The sequence below is a fragment of the Schistocerca gregaria genome, chromosome 4, assembly GCF_023897955.1.
Source record: "Schistocerca gregaria isolate iqSchGreg1 chromosome 4, iqSchGreg1.2, whole genome shotgun sequence".
NCBI classification, from domain to species: Eukaryota; Metazoa; Arthropoda; class Insecta; order Orthoptera; family Acrididae; genus Schistocerca; species Schistocerca gregaria.
The window spans coordinates 737,903,064-737,925,944 of NC_064923.1; the positions used below are offsets into that span (position 1 = coordinate 737,903,064).

The window sequence follows — 22,881 nt, forward strand, 5'->3', positions numbered from 1 at the left end:
ATGGGTGGACATGAATAGATGCATACTTGTGTTGGTCCACTGTGCGTTCCAGAATGACGAGATCACACACGGAATGCCACGAAAACTTTCTCCAGATCATTACGCTCCCGGCTTCGGCCTGGTATCTTCCAACGTTTGTTGTAGGGTGTTTACTTTCAGACGTTTCACGCCGTGCACATCAACAGCCATCTGTCCGCTGGAGCATAAAAGTGATTCGTCTGTAAAGGCCACTTGTCACCACTGAGTGAACGTCCAGTTGCGATATTGGCGTGTAAATTCCAGCCTTGGTTCCCAGTGCGTCAAACAGGCGCTTGCTTAGGACGTTCATACGCAGCAACGTCCACTGAACCGTTGCTGAGGAGAGACTGGTAGCCGCCTGGTTAATCTGTGCGGTCAGTGGCTCAGCAGTTGCAGGTCAGTTAGCCCGTTCACATCTCCGCAGCCGTCGTTAAGCCAGGTCACCTATGGCCCGTGTTGCACAACATGTGCATTGGCGCCCGTTTTGTGTAGAGCCATTTTGCGTGCAAGGTATATGTACTTTACCATGGCGTCACACTTGCAGTTTATAAACTTGGTCATTACGGAAGTGCTTCCACCCGTGACCCGAAAGCCAACGATAATGCCGTTTTGGACTTCAGGTGCTCGTAAATCGATTCATTTACACATTGCGCCCATGACTACACTGTTTTATGCGTCTCCCCGACACGCTTTATATAACCTCCACTATTACTGCTGTCACCTACCGTCTGTGAATGGTTATTGCACGCTGACGTCGAACATTGGCGATGGTGACGTGAATGTGACTTGGGCCGTGTATAATCACGGTTTCACACAGTAAATTTACTGACAGACTACAAGTCTCTAAAAAGTACTCCACGAGTTGATGGTCGAAGATCCTTAATAAACTAAAGCAGAGCATTTCCCATCTAGCTGAGATTTTCTCAGTGAGAAAACGACATAACGAGAGTCAGTTGTAGCGTCCATTGTTGGACTGGAGCTTGTAAACTACTGATTGTCAAAACGACTAATTGGCGTCTGTAAGATTATTACACACGAAGCTGTAACAGGACTGTAGAGCAGTGCAAGATGATTGTGTAACTTGATCAGTCGCCGGCCTCTGTGGCCGAGCGGTTCTAGGCGCTTCAGTCCGGAACCGCGCTGCTGCTACGGTCGCAGGTTCAAATCCTGCCCCGGGCTTGGATGTGTGTGATGTCCTTAGGTTAGTTAGGTTTAAGTAGTTCTAGGTCTGGGGCACTAATGACCTCAGATGTTATGTCCCATAGTGCTCAGAGCCATTTGAACTTGATCATTCAATACTAGACGTGCCAGTCAAATTGGTCTGTGTATGTATACCTTTCGGATGCGTGGTTAAACGAATATAATTTAGCGAAAATGAAGTTTCGGAGTGATGATGCGATGGGCTGGTTGCGATTTCGTGGACTGGATTTGAGCAATTAGTTTTGATCAATGACAAAATGGACGTAAGTGTTTATGAACATGTTTTCGACGATTGTGCCTGCAAGCGGAACCACATCGGTAACAGCTGTTCACTACGATTCACGAATAATGCAGACAAATTACACCTGCAGTTGCGCCAGAACTTAGTGGAAGGCCTTCCACGAAAATTCACACTAATGTGGAAGCGTAAATAACTACGCTCTGTTAGTTGCTTGGTTGGCGTCTTTGGATCTCTCAATAATTCTCGTCCGGAGACTTCCGCCCCCATTCTATAGCGAGGAATGAACAATCGCAAAGGGCCACACAAGTACATCTTGTCAACTGTACACCTTATCTGAGAAGATTCGTGGCGAGGTGAGAGATGGGGGTTACAGAATCGAAAGGAGCCAACAACATCGACCAGTAGTGACTGGTTCCTCCTGGTCGCTTCCAGCTTCAGCTAACAGACGACGCTGTATTCAGTGTACTTAAGTTTACGAGTGAAGAAGGGGCACTCAGCGTTTATGATCAGTGAAATGTTACGAGAATGGGGTATGAAATCGTTTTTATTGATATTTTAGATGCATTAAACATAGTGTTCTTGCTCGCTAAAGTTGGTAGTGGCTGGAAAGCTCTCAATCCCGATCAGTATCGTTCTGCTTCCGTCAATTCAGACACTTCAGTGAACCTGCATATACAGTGTAACGTGACAGAACAACAGAAATATGACGCAAACTAACTTGCTCCTTTCCTCAAGCCACGGAATTCTTTGTTCCGTAGTTCGTTGGATGAAAACACCTTACATTGTACTCAGAGAAACTTGCGTTAACAGAATCCTTATGAGAAGCAGTAGGCCATTATAACAAAGTAATCCCTCATTTCGGTCCATAGGGATGTATTTTAAACGCAGGTTGAATAACAGCATCAAGTATTTTTTCTGGATTGAATGAAAGTACGGGGTCATCAGAACGTCAGTATAAAATTGAAAACTGAATAAATCACGGAATAATGTAGATAGAGAGGTACAAATTGACACACATGCTTGGAATGACATGGGGCTTTATTAGAACCAAAAAAATAAAAAAGTTCAAAAATTTTCCGACATATGGCGCTTCACCTGATCAGAATAGCAATAATTAGCATAACAAAGTAAGACAAAGCAAAGATGACGTTCTATACAGGAAATGCTCAATATGTCAACCACCATTCCCCAACAATAGCTGTAGTCTAGGAATAATGTTGTGAACAGCGCTGTAAAGCAAGTTCGGAGTTATGGTGAGGTATTGGCGTCGGATGTTGTCTTTCAGCATCCCTAGAGATGTCGGTCGATCACGATACACTTGCGACTTCAGGTAACCCCAAAGCCAATAATAGCAAGGACTGAGGTCTGGGGACCTGGGAGGCGAAGCATGACGAAAGTGGCGGCTGAGCACACGATCACCACCAAACGACGCGCGCAAGAGATCTTTCACGCGTCTAGCAGTATGGGATAGAGCGCCATCTCGCATAAACATCGTTCGTTCCAGCAGGTGTTTATCAGCCAGGCTGGAGATGATGCGATTCTGTAACATATCAGCGTACCTCTCACCCGTCACGGCAGCAGTTACAAAACCAGAATCACGCATTTCCTCGAAGAAAAAAGGCCCGATAACGGTAGATGTGGTAAGTCCAAACCACACCGTGACTTTCTCGTCGTGCAGTGGAGTTTCCAGGACAGTTCTAGGATTTTCGGTAGCCCAAATTCTGCAGCTGTGTGGGCGTTGACAGACCCTCGGAGCGTGAAATGAGCCCCGTTGGTCCACAACGGAGCAAGCAATCGTCATCTTCCGCCATCTTTTGAAACACCCACTCCGCAAATGCCCTCCTCTTCACTAAATCGCCAGGTAACAGTTCATGATGCCGATGGATTTTGTACGGATAGCATCGGAGGGTATGCCTTAGTGCCAACGAAACAGTGGTCTATGGAATGCCGGTGCGACGTGCGACTGCACGAGCGCTGACGTCCCCTTGCATAGAGAAACCCGCTACAGTCTCATTTCTTCGTGAACTTTCTCAGCAGTATTACGCCTTGTGCTCGGGCGGCCACTACGGTGTCTATCGTCTAAACAACCCGTGGCTTCGAACTTCGAAATCATTCCCGCCACAGCTGTATTTGTTCCCTTCCTATGGCGATAGGATCGTAACGCTAAACTAGCACATTCCCCATTCTGATAATACAGCTTCTCTAAAAGGGCCTTTTCAGGTAACGGCAACATGCTGCGACTGCTGGCGCATCTGATTCTCTCTCTCATTACAGCTCCTTTTATACACGATTGTCATGTGCAGTTACTGACGTTTTGCTGCCCAGCGCCATCTGTCGGACATTTTGTGAACTTTTTTGTTGTTGTTGTTCTAATAACACCCCATGTCATTCCAAGCATGTGTGTCAATTTTTACCTCTCTATCTACTTTATTCCGTGGTTTATTAAGCTTTCAAATTTATATTGGCATTTTGATCACCCGGTACTTAATTCGACTTACGATGAGGTGGTTGAGAAACTGCAGAAATACTTGCCGCTCCGCCAACTGGTGGTGGCGCGGTGAGAAGCCAGACCTTGAAGCTTCACAAACTTACTTTCTTTAAGCAATTGTTCGCTCGCTTTTGTCAGACAGATGAGCTCAAGTGGGTGCGCGGCGGCGGAAGCTGGCCAGATGCCTCCTATCGCCTCGCCGGCAGGCTGTTCCCTCAGACAGTGCCGGTATTGTCCCACACCACGTACCCTGAGTTCCACTTTCGACGGCAGCCTTGCGTAATTATGTTGGGATTTACGTGCTATCCCCACCTCTTAAACTAGGCACTCCATGCCCGTGATCGCCTCTGAACCCCTAGCTTTTGTATAAGAGATACTGCTGAGGTATCTAGACAGAGCTGCAGAATTTTCAGAACTGTATATTAAAAAAATGCGACGGGCGTTTGAAAAGTCCGTGCAAGGACCGAGAGACGGCATCACCGGCGCGTATCGTGGCCATGTTTAGTTAGTAGCATCTTTGGAAAAAACGCACACCAAGTTTAGGCCATATTGGTCTATTTCTTTGTGTTTGACATTCATGTGAAACAAGGAAGTCGAGTGATTGTCAAAAAATGGACGAAAAAGAATTTCGTCTGGTGATTACTGTATGAAAGGCAAAACGCCTCAGAATACTACAGAGAAGCTTGATAAACATTACGCTGACTCTGCACCTTCGATGAGAACTGTTTGAGTGATTTCAAAATTTTCGAAGTTCCCATATGGGCACAAGTGGTGCTGAACGTTCTGGACGCCCTGTAGAGGTTACAACTCCAGAAATCCTTGATAAAATCCATGATGGGCTCATGGGTGACAGAAGAGTTAAGGTGCGTGAGATTGATAGTGCTGTGGGCATCTCGAATGAACGGATACATAATATTTTGCATAAACATTTGGACATGAGAAAGCTATCCGCATGATGGGTTCCGCGATTGCTCATGCTTGACCAAAAACGGAATCGTGTTAAGTGTTGCAAGGATTGTTTGCAGCTGTTCAGGAACAATCCGAATGACTTTAAGCGTTGTTTCGTCGCTGTGGATGAAACATGGATCCATTACTATACTCCTGAGACCCAACAACGATCTAAACAATGGGTTACCAAGGGAGAATCTGCACCAAAAAAGGCGAAGACCATTCCCTCGATTGGAAAGGTTATGGCGACTGTCTTTTGGGATTCGCAAGGGATGATCCTCATCGACTTTCTGGAAAAGGGTAAAACTATTGCAGGTTCATATTATTCATCGTTATTGGACTGTTTGAAAACAGAGCTGCAAGAAAAACACCGGCGATTGGACAGCAAAAACGTCCTTTTCCATCACGACAGTGCACCATCACACCTCAGCAATTGTGGTCGCAAAATTATTGAAAATAGGATTCCAACTCGTTTCACATCCACTCTGTTCGCCAGACTTGGCTCCGTCGGGCTACTATTTCTTCCACAATTTGAAGAAATGGCTCGCGGGACAAAGATTTTATTCAGACGAGGAGGTGATTGCAGCAACTACAAGCTATTTTGCAGACTGCGACAATTCCTATTATTCGGAAGGGATCAACAAATTAGAACAGCGTTGGACGAAGTGTATAAGTCTAAAAGAAGACTATGTCGAAAAATAAGAGATTTACCCCAAACACGTAAGTATTTCTTATTTTTGCACGGACTTTTCAAACTCCCCTCGTACCTTCGTGATTCAATACAGTAGTGGTGCGGTCCATTAACTCTGGCTGTCGAAGGAAAATAAGGAACCGTTGAATTTTTCTCGGACCAAAAGATACAAAAAGAGCAGAGGTACCTCTGTATGTGTTTTTTTTTTTTTTTTTTTTTCCGTGGCTTGGGACTCTTAAGGTGCACATCATATTTGTAAGAAAGCATAAGTGCAATGCATTGCTCTTATGCTTTCTTATTAAATGCCAGTGAGGTCTTTTGTCGAAGGCGGTTGGCAGCTGTTACACACTCGAATGCTCTTAGAGTGAAGTGAGACAGTGTATGTGCGCACAAAAAGGTTGAGAAACACACACAATGTCGTCTATCTGATAAGACTTCGAATTTAATGTTGCCCTTGCTGTTTCTGTACTCATCGGTTTTAAGATTTTTTGCAACTGTTTTGTACATATTCATAAAAGCGCCTTACTTATTAAAAATAAGGCAGGAAAAGATGATTAAGCCGTCACTGCTTTCATTTTGCGTTCCATTTTTAGTATTTTTGGTACCTGGATATAATCTGTGAAAAAGAAAAAATGCATTAGTATCTCAAGGAGTATCCTTAATAAAGACTTTATATTCATTGCTATCTCGGACTCTGTAGCACACGAATAAACACACACACTTCAAAGACATTTTTCTGCTCTGCGTGATGTTTAATAATGTGCGAACTGAAACTAGTAGTATTGACATCTTCAACTTTTGTAGTTCTGTCTTCCTTAGTTGCGTGTAATATTACGATATATTGATAATTTTTACTTATGGACCGCCTGACAGCAGCTGCATAAAACACAATTTTAGTGCCATACGCGTTTACGAATAACGACGCCAAAAATGCAACAGGAGCGTAGTGTGTAAGACTGTAAGTACAGTTCGAAACATTACTACTTAATAGGAAATACCAACCACTAGAACTGTTTATAACCTATAGATACAGTGGCAAAAGTGTAAATTAAATAGCAACCATATGTACATATTCCAGGCCACTGATGATGCCTTGCAGAAAATAAAGGTGAAACGCGTATGGCACTAAAATTATGTTTTATTCAGTTGCTGTCAGACGGTCCATAAGTAAAAATTATCAATATACCATAATAAAAACGAGTAGGTGCAGGACTTCGCCCGTAACTCAGAAAAGCATAACTCCTGCAAATGCATTAGATGTTGGGGGGGGGGGGGGGGGGGGGGGAATTTTGTGGCATGTCACAATGCTAAGGTAATTAATTGCATCTACTTTCGGAAAATATTTTGTAAGAGGCACATGGTTGTGGAAGCTGCTTTAGCTACTAGCTGTTCAATGACGGACACTCACACCATCACCACTGAGGAAAAAAGGTAAAATGCAATCGGAGCTAAACCTTCTACAGTCTCAAGACGAGTAGTCAAAGCAAACGAGACAGAGTTTATCTTTCTGATGGGAATGTTATTTTTTTATACTTCGTTGTTGTGGAGAATTTGAATCCATATGTCAGCATTCACCCCTAGTTCCATTTCGAAAACACCAGTTAAGGGCCATGATGAACTTCGTGATCTATCCAAAGTCCAGCAGCTATTCGTTTGTCATTATTTAAGATCAACAGCTCAATAAGCAATGTGGCCTCATAACGTTTCATAGCTGTATTGTGGAGGTGAAAATGATTCCCTCCAGTTGCACGCACACACACGCGCACACACACGCACACACACGCGCACACACACGCACACACACGCACACACACACGCACACACACGCACACACACGCGCACACACGCGCACACACGCGCACACACGCGCACACACGCGCACACACGCGCACACACGCGCACACACGCGCACACGCACGCACACGCGCACGCACACGCACGCACACGCGCACGCACACACGCACACGCACACGCACACGCACACGCACACGCACACGCACACGCACACGCACACGCACACGCACACGCACACGCACACGCACACGCACACGCACACGCACACGCACACGCACACGCACACGCACACGCACACGCACACGCACACGCACACGCACAGACACACGCACAGACACACACACACACACACACACACACACACACCGCTTCATAGCGACTGACGTACCTCGGCTATGGGAATGCATATACGAAATCGAAGGTTGCTTCGCAAACAACTGGAGACACGAATAAACTTCAACAAAGTTATTCGCTGCGTAAGTTCCTAGGAGCTTTTGGAACAGTTTGGATTTCAAAGTATACCTCGTAAATTAGTTCTTGTATGATTCCTAAGCAAGCGTTTTACTGGCCTTTTTTGTTTCAAGGAGGGCAGTCAGATGGCTCCAAGAAAACTTGTTGGTTTATATTGAAATGCAAGAGGCGACATCGCAAGTTGCGTGTACCAGAAAAATTCTGACAAGCACTTTGAGGGCAAAGAATGAAGGGTTGAAATGGACAGCAACAAGGAAAGATGATAGGGATATAAGTTATGTGAAGTGCCCAACAGTCACAAGGCGGAAACAGAAAATATTCAGTTCGTGCTCCAGACAATAATAGGGCATTGTTACGTGTTATGAGATTCTTTCGGAAAAAAACATACGTTATGGAAACACTGATGCAAGAATTCACCGAATTACAGGCAACACGACACTGAGAATGAAATAATGTTAAGTTCGTTGCAGACATTCTAAAGTATAGAAGATTCTGAACCTAGAGAAACTGTGCCCCGGGCACGGAAGTTTTGATAGAGTGATCACACACAAACTGATAGCTTTCCCAAACATTTGACATTGACAAATATTCCAGAAAGTAATCTCGTACGTGCCGTGTCCGTAACCATAGTCAGATCCTTTACCACTAATCAATTAACCACTAGAACAGAATCGGGAAAACTAACAGCAAAACTAAAATCTATTTCTCTGCCATGAAACTGTCTCGAACATTTTGTTCGATCATACGCTTAAAAAGGTACTGCAGAAGTGAACACCGTGTCAACTGTCAGTACATCGTTTCATTTAACCATTTCGATGATTTCAGTAAGTATTAGTGAGACGGAAATTCCCTTTCTGCTGTAGTTTATTGTAACAGGTAGCGAAGTGTATGAAGAATAGTTGTTTTACAGGATCGCTGCAAGGTTAGGGCGCCCAATGCCGGTGTACTTCTCTTGTTTTAGCATCCCGTCGCCAGCGTTTGTTTCACATAAAGTATACGTGCTTTATTGTTGGACTAAGTGGAAAAACGACAAACGTAACTTTCGAAACGTTACTTAGCAAGGTGTTAAAAATATACTATGTAATGACAGTCGCATCCATTTACCTGTTTAGTACTTATCTGCTGCATAATCAGGAGGCAATTTTACTTCTGTCTGAGCTACGAGGCGTTATGTCACATTGGAATCTACCACCATCTGTGTGTCGCATGACACAACGGCAGTTTGATCAGCAGCATGGACGCTTAAACCGCCCGTTGCATTTACGACAAAATCTGCATTAGACGGGAAACAAACCTAGTTTCAGAAAAGGTATTTCAGAGCACTTTCTAACCGACGCACTACCAGGCTCGTCATAATGCTCGAATAAACGTTTCGTTGTCTGTGCTTTTAATTTGACATCTGTGGCGATATGACGCACGACTTGGTCTATAATTTATTTCATTGTAAGTTTGAGAATTTGTAATAAATTCATATCGCCTAATGGAACCCATCGAGTAGCTTTGACACAATACGAATTCATGTTTGTTGTTGTTGTCTTCAGTCCTGAGACTGGTTTGATGCAGCTCTGCATGCTACTCTATCCTGTGCAAGCTGCTTCATCTCCCAGTACCTACTGCAACCTACATCCTTCTGAATCTGCTTAGTGTACTCATCTCTCGGTCTCCCTTTACGATTTTTACCCTCCACGCTGCCCTCCAGTGCTAAATTTGTGATCCCTTGATGCCTCAAAACATGTCCTACCAACCGATCCCTTCTTCTAGTCAAGTTGTGCCACAAACTTCTCTTCTCCCCAATCCTATTCAATACCTCCTCATTAGTTACGTGCTCTATCCACCTTATCTTCAGTATTCTTCTGTAGCACCACATTTCGAAAGCTTCCATTCTCTTCTTGTCCAAACTAGTTACCGTCCATGTTTCACTTCCATACATGGCTACACTCCAAACAAATACTTTCAGAAACGACTTCCTGATACATAAATCTATATTCGATGTTAACAAATTTCTCTTCTTCAGAAACGCTTTCCTTGCCATTGCCAGTCTACATTTTATATCCTCTCTACTTCGACCATCATCAGTTATTTTACTTCCTAAATAGCAAAACTCCTTACTACTTTAAGTGTCTCATTTCCTAATCTAATTCCCTCAGCATCACCCGATTTAATTTGACTACATTCCATTATCCTCGTTTTGCTTTTGTTGATGTTCATCTTATATCCTCCTTTTAAGACACTGTCCATTCCGTTCAACTGCTCTTCCAAGTCCTTTGCCGTCTCTGACAGAATTACAATGTCATCAGCGAACCTCAAATTTTTTACTTCGTCTCCATGAATTTTAATACCTATTCCAAATTTTTCTTTTGTTTCCTTTACTGCTTGCTCAATATACAGATTGAATAACATCGGGGAGAGGCTACAACCCTGTCTCACTCCTTTCCCAACCACTGCTTCCCTTTCATGCCCCTCGACTCTTATGACTGCCATCTGGTTTCTGTACAAATTGTAAACAGCCTTTCGCTCCCTGTATTTTATCCCTGCCACCTTCAGAATTTGAAAGAGAGTATTCCAGTCAACATTGTCAAAAGCTTTCTCTAAGTCTACAAATGCTAGAAACGTAGGTTTGCCTTTTCTTAATCTTTCTTCTAAGATAAGTCGTAAGGTCAGTATTGCCTCACGTGTTCCAACATTTCGGCGGAATCCAAACTGATCCTCCCCGAGGTCTGCATCTACCAGTTTTTCCATTCGTCTGTAAAGAATTTGCGTTAGTATTTTGCAGCCGTGGCTTATTAAAATGATAGTTCGGTAATTTTTCACATCTGTCAGCACCTGCTTTCTTTGAGATTGGAATTATTATATTCTTCTTGAAGTCTGAGGGTATTTCGCCTGTCTCATACATCTTGCTCACCAGCTGGTAGAGTTTTGTCAGGACTGGTTGTCCCAAGGCCGTCAGTAGTTCTAATGGAATGTTGTCTACTCCGGGGGCCTTGTTTCGACTCAGGTCTTTCAGTGCTCTGTCAAACTCTTCACTCAGTATCGTATCTCCCATTTCGTCTTCATCTACATCCTCTTCCATTTCCATAATAATGTCCTCAAGTACATCGCCCTTGTATAAACCTTCTATATACTCCTTCCACCTTTCTGCCTTCCCTTCTTTGCTTAGAACTGGGCTGCCATCTGAGCTCTTGATATTCATACACGTGGTTCTCTTTTCTCCAAAGGTCTCTCTAATTTTCCTGTAGGCAGTATCTATCTTACCCCTAGTGAGATAAGCTTCTACATCCTTACATTTGTCCTCTAGCCATCCCTGTTTAGCCATTTTGCACTTCCTGTCGATCTCATTTTTGAGACGTTTGTGTTCCTTTTTGCCTGCTTCATTTACTGCATTTTTATATTTTCTCCTTTCATCAATTAAATTCAATATTTCTTCTGTTACCCAAGGATTTCTAGCAGCCCTCGTCTTTGTACCTACTTTATCCTCTGCTGCCTTCACTACTACATCCCTCAGAGCTACCCATTCTTCTTCTACTGTATTTCTTTCCCCTATTCCTGTCAATTGTTCCCTTATGCTCTCCCTGAAACTCTGAACAACCTCTGGTTCTTTCAGTTTATCCAGGTCCCATCTCCTTAATTTCCCACCTTTTTGCAGTTTCTTCAGTTTTAATCTACAGGTCATAACCAATAGATTGTGGTCAGAGTCCACATCTGCCCCTGGAAATGTCTTACAACTTAAAACCTGGTTCCTAAATCTCTGTCTTACCATTATATAATCTACCTGATACCTTTTAGTATCTCCAGGGTTCTTCCACGTATACAACCTTCTTTCATGATTCTTAAACCAAGTGTTAGCTATGATTAAGTTGTGCTCTGTGCAAAATTCTACTAGGCGGCTTCCTCTTTCATTTCTTAGCCCCAATCCATATTCACCTACTATGTTTCCTTCTCTCCCTTTTCCTACACTCGAATTCCAGTCACCCATTACTATTAAATTTTCGTCTCCCTTCACTATCTGAATAATTTCTTTTATTTCATCGTACATTTCTTCAATCTCTTCATCATCTGCAGAGCTAGTTGGCATATAAACTTGTACTACTGTAGTAGGTGTGGGCTTCGTATCTATCTTGGCCACAATAATGCGTTCATAGACGAAGCTATAGCAGAAAGACAATGGAATGCATTTATTTCGAGTTATTCCTCTTCCCTAATACTCAAATTTCAGTTCGTGTGCACTGTGAAAACACAGTGAAAGGTTGCAAATAAAGTGTATCTTAACAAATACTGACTACGATGTTTTTGGACTAAGTGCAGGGCGAGCTGTTTGCGATCCGCCACAGCCCTGTTCTTCGAACCAAAATCCCAAGGAGCCGAAAGTGGTGCTAATGGTTTCCAATTAAGAATATTTGTTAAGGGGAGTACCATTCTGTCTTTTGCTTTACAACGAAGGGAAACCATGGGAGGGGTGCTGGAGAAATGTTCAGTTACATGTAAATAATTAGAATTGTACGTAGAAAGCACTTGCAAGGGATAGACGGCGCCATCTAAAGTAACGTGATACCATGTACATTTCTGTGCCGGACTCTATAGAAAAAATTTGAATATTGTTTTTCTTTGTCTGCCAGCGGAATTGTCGGTATCTCTGACGTGGTTTGCTGTACCGTGGAAGTGCACTTTTACGGCGGGTAATGTTTACCTAACAGGTAAAAAAACACTGAAAAAAGGCGAACCTACGCGCAAAGCATACGTAGATTCAGGAAAAGCTTTTGATAATATTGACTGTAATATGCTCTACGGAAACCTGAAGGCAGCAGAGATAAAATATAGCGAGTGAAAGGTTATCTACGACTTGAACAGAAGCAAGACTGCTGTTAGAAGAGTAGAAGTCCGAGAAAGGGAAGCAAAAGTTGAGACTCTTAGCGCTGAGCGAACATTAAAGGAAATGAAAGAGAAATTTGAAGAGGAAATTAAACATCAGGGGGGAAAAATGCTGTTTGTCGATGACATTCCTTCAGAGACGACAAAGGAATTGCGATATTAGTTGAACGGAATGGTCAGTGTCGTGGAAAGGCGTTATGAGATTAATATCAACAAATGTAAAGCAATGGCAATGGAATGTAGTTGCATTAAATCAGGCTTTGACGAGGAAATTAGATGAGGTACTGACAAACTAAAGATAGTCGACGAATTTTGCTCCTAGGGTGGGAAAATACTGACACGATGGCCGAAGTATGGATGATGTAAAATGAAAACTGGAATCAGCAAGAAAAGCGTTTCTGAAGATAAGAAATTGGTTAACATAGAATACAGATTTAAGATGTAGGAAATATTTTTCTGAGGGTATTTGAGTGGCGTGTAGCCTTCTACACAAGTGGAACATGGACGATATAATTAAGTCAGACAAGAAGAGAATGGAGGCTTTTGAAATGCGGTGCTACAGAGGAATGATGATAATTAGTAGTAGAGATCGGGTAACATGTGTGGGGTGTGAATCGAATCTGGGAGGAAGGCGCTTTATGACTAAACTTTGCTAAAGGAAATGATTTGTTTATAGGACACATCATGAGGCTTGAAGGAATAACCAATTTAGTCATGGGGTGGGGGGGGGGGCTGAAAGAGAGTTGTTAAGGGAGACATGGAGACCAAGGTAACGTGGGGGAGAGGGGAGAGAAAGAGTTGAAGGAGAAGAAGGCTTGAGTTCAGTAAGCAGTAGACATGAAGAGACTTGCACAAGATTGACTAGCATGGATCTGCGTCAGATCAGATCAGTATGCACGAGGGCGACGACGTGAAAGGCGAGGGACGAAGAGACGCACAGGGAGAACTCACCGCCATGCTAGTATCGGAGTTTAATAAACAATTTTAATTAAAGCACTTCAGATCGCGATAACTTATTTTAAATACTGCTTACGGATTTCTCAAACCAAGGCTCCGGCTGACGCGAGGAGCCAGTGTAGTACCAACAGGTATTTTTCCGCGAACTGCTAGTTCCTTATAGACTGAGACACGTAACCAGACTTAAAAATAAAATCTTTATAAAAATCTCTCCAGATTGCAATTAATTTTTAAATATTATCGCTGTATTCCATGAAGATGTCAATATCATTAAAGCCGAAGAATCCGAATGTGATAATTTTTGTAGCTGCGTTTCTAGTTCTGTACTGCTATCTAACAGTGCTCGCTCTGGTATATTAACTTCCCTGCACGCCAGATACCACGTCTTACGTTATCTGTACATTCACATGATTCCCTCATCCACTGAAGATTTTGGAATTTTATCGGACGTGCTTCTATGAGTGAGGTACGTCCAGTAGCCAATGAAGCCGGACTTCATTAGTGTAGTATGTTGTCTACGAGGACAAGAGGGAAATTTATTTAAAAGATACAGAGATTACAGTGTTTCATTCTTCTTGTGTTGGTACATGCTGTGCGTAACATCAGTCAAGTATCAGACTGGTCTACCAAGTATACTGACTGAAAAAAAAGCAAGATTAAAAAAATTAATATAGAGTAATGAAATTTCGGTAATACATTTGTCTAGGTGACATGTTTAAGTGATTAATATGCTGAGTGGTCAGCACGACAGACTGTCAATCCAAAGGGCCCGGGTTCGAATCCCGGCTGGGTCGGAGATTTTCTCCGCTCAGGGACTGGGTGTTGTGTTGTCCTAATCATCATCATTTCATCCCCATCGACGGGCAAGTCGCCGAAGTGGCGTCAAATCGAAAGACTTGCACCAGGCGAACGGTCTACCCGACGGGAGGCCCTCGTCACACGACGTTTCATTTTTTATTGCAAGATTACAGGTGAATGTAAGCGCAAATGTTACATGCGAGTACATTAATAACCGGTGTGACCATCAAAATGTTGAATGCAAGCATACAAACTTCATTCCATTGTACGAGGGTGAAACAAATGAAAACCTTAAATAATTTTTTAAATATTATGTATTGTGTAGAAGTGGTACAAAGCTTTATCACTTTTCAACATAATCTCCCCCACGCTCAATGCAAGTCTTCCAGCGCTTACAAAGTGCATAAATTCCGTTGGAAAAAAATTCTTTTGGTAGTCCGCGCAACCACTCGTGTTTGCAGCAGCATGAACTATCAGCTCGGAGACCATGGCTGCGGTTACCCTTGACGCTGCATCACAGACAGGAGCGCCTGCGATGGTGTACTCGACGACGAACCTGGGTACACGAATGGCAAAACGTCATTTTTTCAGATGAATCCAGGTTCTGTTTACAGCATCATGATGGTCGCATCCGTGTTTGACGACATCGCGATGAACGCACATTGGAAGCGTGTATTCGTCATCGCCATACAGGCGTATCACCCGGCGCGATGGTTTGGGGTGTCATTGGTTACACGTCTCGGTGACCTCTTGTTCGCATTGACGGCACTTTGAACAGTGGACATTACATTTCAGCAGGATAATGCACGACCGCATGTTGCAGGTCGTGTACGGGCCTTTCTGGATACAGAAAATGTTCGACTGCTGCCCTGTCCAGCACATTCTCCAGATCTCTCACTAATTGAAAACGTGTGGTCAATGGTGGCCGAGCAACTGGCTCGTCATAATACGCCGGTCACTACTCTGGATGAACTGTGGTATCGTGTTGATGCTGCATGGGCAGCCGTACCTGTACTCACCATCCAAGCTCTGTTTGACTCAATGCCCAGGCGTATCTAGGCCGTTATTACGGCCACAGGTGGTTGTTCGGGGTACTGATTTCTCAGGATCTATGCATCCAAATGGCGTGAAAATGTAATCACACGTCAGTCCTAGTATGATACATTTGCCCAATGAATACCCGTTCATCATCTGCGTTTCTCCTTGGTGTAGCAATTTTAATGGCCAGTAGTGTAGTCCGTTGTGTCACTGTGGTCTCAACTGTTGCTCGAACTGCTGCTGCATGATGCAGTGCACTGGACCGGAACCATACGCCCAACAATATGGTCTTCCCTCTCGGTAGCGCCACGTGGACGCCGGTAGCCCAGTCTTCTTGTGTCTACAGACTCGCGACCGCCACTGCTATCAATCGCGTTCAGTGTCTACATTCCTGCCAAATCTTCCTGCAGTATCGTAGAAGGAACGTCCAGCTTCTCATAGCCTATTACGCGACCTCGTTCAAACTCAGTGAAGTGATGATGGCGTCTTTGTCGCCTTAAAGGCATTCTTGACAACGTTAACTCACCACGTCCAATCTCAAAGGTAACCAACGCTCACGTTCGTTACAACGCGTATTTAAAGCAAACCTGATTTGCGTCCTCACAGCGGCGCTACTAGCGCCACCCTAATGCTACTGGCGCAAAATTTGAAGAGGTACCATTTTTCAGATGTACAATCACATCTACCAGGTATCGTTTACGTCGCACAACTCCTTGTTATTTTGATTTTTTCCCCGTCAGTGTAGGTATTTTTTTTAAAAAAGAAGTTGTGATGTATATGTGTTGTGTCCAGAAGGATAAACTGGAGTGATGTGCCACCATGAAATATTTTTTTTTTTTATCGCCGACAGTAATTGGAAGTAGAAGAATGTTCAGAAACAGAAGGCTCCTTCTTTTTCATCAGTTAAACTGACGACTCAGCTCAAATGGTGGAACACTTTATTCATATGAACTCTCGCCCAAACTTGCTCAGATGAAAATGTCAAAGGCCAGCAAAATGTTGTTGCACCATCGTCCATCAAACACTTATGAAATAGCTGGTGCCATAGGGAAGTAACAAAAAAGACCATCACTTTTTAATTACCCTCGTAGCGTTTAATTCCGTCACAGCTTCCTAACAGTTCAAAAAATTCATTTCTCTATTATAAGAATCTACAGTGCATGATTGACTGACAACAGAAGTAAATAGTTTATATATATATATATATATATATATATATATATATATATGTTCAGATGACTGGGAGGTTCAGATGACTGGGAGGTGAGTAGATGTTTATTCTGTCTGTTAGTGCTGTTGGTCACTAAGATATATGTGTAACCATTTTTTATATATTATTTTGTAATGCAGTTATTTCTGAATTGTTATGCGCAAATTAACTAACATTGTTTCATTTTTTTCACTCATCAGGCCGCAGGCAGTCAGTTAGCAGCTTGGGCGGACGAAGTGCATCCAAGAAACCATGTGGGAAGAACCAAACACAGCTGGAGGTTTCTAGGTACTCAATCAATTGTGTTAAACATTATGCAGTCTTTGCAATCTTCTTTATTTCCTCACTGTCATTGCCTGTGTGCCGCTGTCGGACAACGCTCGGATTACATACTTTTAACGTTTTAGTTCTGCTGTTTTTACAGTCACTGAGTTCTGCTCTTTATTGTTTTAAATGTATCTACTTCTAATGTGTGATGATTTTACAAACAGCCTGTCTTCATTTTCTGTCAGCGGGAGGATACCAGTAGTTACAGGCACTTTTCATTTTAAGTCGACTAATCTGAAGTTCGTAAGACAAACTGTTGTGACATTGTAGGAGAATTTTTGTGTCCATATGCCTAATCTACGCATGTGCGGCGGATGTGAAATGTTGGTCACCATATGTATTGTGCTCTGTAGGAACTAACTCCATACTGTTGCCGCTGGTTTTTCTCTTTTTGTGGAAAGGCAGATGTTTAATTCATAGGTGGCCAGCAAAATACCTACAAATCATATTTTTAAAATTTCCACTAAATATAATACTCGTTCTTTCAGATCTATGATTTACAGGCGTTCTTACACATAGAGCTTTGTTTTGGCATGTTAAATAAACATTTTCTACTTCACACTCGATATGTTGGTGGAGTAAGTTTTTGATGACCACTTAGAAGCGTTGTATACCTACACCCTTTCGCATAGGGATAGTGTGCAAAGTGGTAATGCCATCTTTCAGTAGTCTCAGATTATTTTGTGCTCGAAATCGTGCAACTTTTACGTGATAATGATTAGAAGCTTTTCGGGAAAAGTACAGTCATCCCCTTGTTACCTCTTTTCAGAGATCTACGTATGACCTCTTCGAGTCCAGGGACATTAAAAAAAACCTGGACATTGTGATGTAATACCTGCGTGTTGTTTTACTGCCCCCTGCGTTCTGAGGATGCCCACCCCCTCCCAAACAATACTCCGCTGCCCGTTCGGCTAGTCCAGCCCAACTGAGTGTCCCACGGACGTCACGCTTTTCCGAAGTGCGGTGTTGCGCATGCGCCGCCCGGGCTGCCTGTGATTACCCAGAAAGCCGGCGGCGGCGCGGCGGTTTGGCGTCGTGAACCACATGTCGCTGCCTGAACAGTTGCTGCTGGATTCGCGAGTGGGTAGCACGTGAAGGGTCTTCATACACACGAGGAGCGATAACCGGCCGTAAACATTGCGAACTGCGCGCACCGCCTTTTCTTCCTCAGCAGTTGTCTGCCCCGGTAAGTCTCGACATGACTCTGCGTCGATTTTGTGTGCACGTACTACTTGACATCTCGCTTCGTGGTTAAAAACACTTTTTTTTTCCCTTTCTGCTTCCATTAAATTGAGCATCCTGAGCGAGATACCGAACAATTCAATTAAGAATACGAAAACCTAAATCCGTCACAATTCATTGTTAGTACAGTGGTTTCAGTTTTGAAAGAAAGCCGTATAAAACGCTTTAATTGATCTTGTAAAGATTGCTGCTGGAGTAGGCACTTGTTGACGGGAAGCCCCATCAGTAAATGCCTAGCAATTTGGTATGTCAGTCTGAGGTTTCCTCTGGTGCTTCACGAAGCCCGTAAAGTGTGGGCTGAACATTTAGTAATGGAAATATTCAGATACAAACAACGCATTTGTGCGTTGGTAGTAAATGTGCGGATGTAGGTCAGTTTACTTACTAGAGGCAAATGAATAATCCAAACGAAACTAAGCGCTATCACAGAGGCGTGCTGCGAATTTTTCTTTTAACTGTATCAATTGTCTCAGTAGTGTTGCCGCTGCAGCAATAATCGCTCTTTGTCGGAGCGCGAATTCTGGAAACTTACTAGCACAAAACATACGCGTTGATCATTTACATGTTCTGCGGCGCGCGCGACACACACACACACACACACACACACACACACACACACAGCAGTTTTCGGTAAGTTCTGCCACGTAATAATTTCAGGTGAGCTCCGTACAGGATGTCCCAGGAGAAATGTTCAGTTTTACATACCTTAAGAGCTAGGAACATTTGTCATCTCCGGTGCTGTAATCTTTTTTCCACTGAAATCGTGCTCATAGCTGTAAGATACGCGTTTTAGAGACCATGTTTACATTTTTTCCTTCGAATGATCGTTCCTCTCATATCCTGAATGTTGATACGCTGCATTTTAGGTTTATTTTGAAATTGAAAGCTTATTTACGTTATTATTTTATCTGCAGAGGAGCATCATTTTCATACTAATTCCAAAACATTTCCATTCACCAAATATTTGTGAGATGTCCGTTTGATATTGTAATTTTTGTTCCGTTTATGGAAAGGTAAAAATAGTCTTGAAACTGAACGAAAGGCTCTTAAGTTTTGTGTTATACGACATTTATTTATTTATTTGCTTCTGTGTGATGAATTTCTTTGGTAGTAATGTTAATAGAGGACTTTTTTTGTGGAATTGGAGTAGTTTAATCTTGTTTCTCAGTGCGACTTTTATGTATTAGCTACTTTCAAACTGTTCACTAAAGCAAATTGTCCTAATTAAATATTAGTCTGACGCACATGATCTATTTCAGTAAATTAGCTACTCATTTACTATTTCTAAGGCATCTGCTGCAACATTCAGTGAACTTCGGAATCGAAGTGAAGATGAAAAGTGTAGGGTAGGTAGGCAGCTTTTGTCGAAGGACGGCGTTTTGGAACCAAAATGTATTACAGGCTTGTGAGGCTCAGTGTGACGCTAACTTAGGACTCCTGACTTTAAAGGGGCAACGTAGTTTCCACTGCTCGAGTCTGTGTGGTAATAGCCACTGTCTGTCTGCTTGGGAGAAAATTGGAAGTCATTACCAGCTAAAGAGGGAACTTTATTAGAGCACAGTTGTGTAATTAGTGTCTGCGAGGCATTCGTCACGTCCGGATTTCACTGTGATTTTGATGTAACGAGCGGTGGTGGCTGGCCAAGAGCCTCGTCTGGTTTCTACTGCGAACACAGCTTTCTTTTTTTGTGTATCACAGTCTGTTCCACTACCTGCTTGACACTTCGAGAGGCAATTCTAACTTGTGAATGTGATCTTCAAGAAGTTTACTAGAAGTTTTCGATAGGAACGTGCTTTCATAATCGATTTTTTTACAACTAATTTTGATTATATTCAAAGAGAATATTCCAAACACAGTGATTTGTCTTTTTGTTGTTGCAAAATCATTTCGGGGGAATTTTAGGATGATTCCTTAAAACAGGCTACTCCTTTACCAAAGTCGTGTGCAAATGATCTGGCGCTCAGTCTTCATTAAGGTCAACATTCACGGGACGTTTAACTCGCAGCTTAAATTCCTGGTGTTTTGCATTTATTAAGAAAACGCGTTAGTCGGTAGCTCCTCAAACTGACGACATCCAAGGAAAGAAGTTTTTTTTGTCGCGTCGATGGCTAGGTCATTGTAGTGGATAATAATATGGGATGTGTGCACACTTTGCCTTTATGATAGCATGAACTCTGCCGGGGAAATTTTCAATGAGATGTCGGATTGTGTATGGAGGGATGACAGCCCATTCTTCTTCGAAAGCCGAAACCATGTAAGGTGGTATGTTGGTCGTTGGGTCTGGAGCGAAGTCGACGTTCCGATTCATCCCAGAGGTGTTACACTGGATTCAGATCAGGACTGTGGGCAGACTAGTCCGTTTCAGGAGTGTTACTGTCCACAAATCATCGCCTCACAGATGCTGCTCTATGATTGTGCATTGTTATGCTGAAACAATCTATCATCGTTTCCGAACTCTACCTCTACTGTAGACAGTGCAGTAAAAGATGTTCGTATCCTTACGCATGTATCGTTTTCTTAAGCGCAATAGTCCGCTGCTCGTGGTCTCGCGGTAGCGTTCTCGGTTCCCGAACATGGGGGTCCCGGGTTCGATTCCCGGCGAGGTCAGACATTTTTCCTGCCTCGAGATGACTGGGTGTTGTGTCTCTATCATCATTCATCTCCATTGCGGTCGGAGGAAGGCAATGGCAAACCACCTCCACTTAGGACCTTGTCTATTACGGCGGTGCGAGTCTCCCGCATCGTTCACCTACGCTGTCACGGAGTTTGGGACCTCATCTTCATCAGGTGCAATATGGGGGTCACACCTTAACCACGAAGAACAACCGCGTACCGCGACACACAACCTCATTCGTTCTTCACTTCGGCACTACACGTGGTAGTAGGTAAAGCTCTCCATGCATTAGACCAATCGAAAGCCTTCCATCGGATTGGCACATGTATAAGAGTGACGGATCACTGCTTCAGTCATCCGCTGTCCGTTGCCGTCACGTAGCATTGACTACAAAAATGTGTGGCTTGCGAGGAATTGCTCGACCACTATACTCCATTTTTAAGCACCCTGAACAGTCATTATGCCAGCAGAACTGTGGTAGCACATGGTTTCCTTTCACCCATTTCATGCGATTTATTACAACCAGCTTCCGCAGTGCTCGATAGTCTCTGTCCGTAGTAGAAGAGTCCTGCCTGGTCTTGGTTTAACCCTTCGGTGGGCGCGCCTGCGGCAGATAGCCCTGAAATTTAGTTTTCTGTTAGTATCACAGATAGCGTTACAGTTAGGTCCACGTCCAGATACGTATCTGTTGAGAACAAGAAATGTCACCACTTACTACATTTGCGCTATCCAAGCTTTCAGCAGTTTGGTCGCTATTGTTAGAAACGTGAGTGTTGCGTTTGCGGTGTGTTTGCCGCTACGCGCCTTGTGATATAAGTATTTTCTATACTTGTGTTATTCTTTCTCCTCAAGGCAATCTTTCTTTTATGTAAGTATATAATGAATATTCGAATCGAATCAAAGTTCCCATAAGCAATTTTCATTATTTTTTACAGTCTTGGATATTGATTTTCTACAACATATTACTTTTACAAAGACATGTTTTTCACTAGGTCTCATAAAAGCGTGGAAATGGAGAAAATAAAAGCATTTGACAGGCACCGTCTAAATGTATGCCCCGAAAACTATGAGAAACTATAGCGATAACTGTCAGGAGAAGAATTACAAAAATTATCAGATTCGTGTGAATCTTTGTCGGAAGAGGAAGTAATTGAAGAAGAAGAAAACCACAGCAGTGACTTCGAACAATCAACAGAGGACACAGATGACCATCTGGTTGAAGAGGGGAGACAACAAACATACGATTACCCATCATACATAGGAAAAGATAAACTATGTGGATAAGTGAACCGCTTCCTTCTCCTAAAACGAAGGCCAAGAACATTCTAAAAGTTTTGCCAGGCCCAAAAGCAAGCGCTGAAATTACGGAAAAAGAAATTTATGCATTTTACCTATTTATTACTGGTTGGATGGTTATTTTACCTTAGTTTAAAAATGTAAAACTAATTGCGGTGCAAAATCCGCAACGCGCCTACTCATGGAAGTATGAAAGTCGCGCCCACCGAAGGGTTAACTGTGGTTGTTCTCTCACGTTTCACTGCATAGCATATCACTAACAGTTCACTTGGGCAGCTTTAGAAGGGTTGAAATGCTCCTGATGGATTTATTGCTCAGGTGACGTTCAGTGACTAGTCCACGCTCGAAGTGACTGAACTCTTGTGGCCTGCCTATTGTGCTCTTACGGCTTGTAGGACTGACAACACAGCAATCGTCGCCTCCTTTTATAGTTGTGAGTTTGCCTCTCGGACAGACAGCTTTCAATTCCACATTATATAGGGGTGTCCGGATACTGTTGATGAGACAGCGTTTATTTTGGAGTACCAATAGCTCAGACCGTGGGCAATCACGAGTCTCAGGGAGGAACGGAGCGAAGGGAGGGCCAGTTTCCCCTCTCCACCTTAGCCCTCGCAGGCATTCTACTAAGCCGCTTTGCTATACCGTTTCACCGATGCGCCACGTAAATAAACACGTCTTAGCG

The 22,881-nt window shown here is 43.1% G+C and overlaps 1 protein-coding gene across 5 annotated transcripts in view; it reads left to right on the forward strand.

The window, feature by feature from the left end:
• Positions 1-22,881, forward strand: part of LOC126365849 (ras-specific guanine nucleotide-releasing factor RalGPS2) — a 364,573-nt gene that overhangs the window by 205,310 nt on the left and 136,382 nt on the right. For 4 of the 5 annotated variants that reach the window (XM_050008498.1, XM_050008499.1, XM_050008496.1 and 1 more), the window contains one exon: positions 16,921-17,008. Coding sequence is in view for 2 of the 5 variants with exons in the window: in XM_050008496.1 (XP_049864453.1) it covers positions 16,921-17,008 (88 nt within the window). In the remaining 3 variants the exon portion in view is untranslated. Of the gene's footprint in view, positions 1-16,920; positions 17,009-18,085; positions 18,234-22,881 lie in introns of those variants that run through there. The other variant, XM_050008500.1, reaches the window with a different exon arrangement.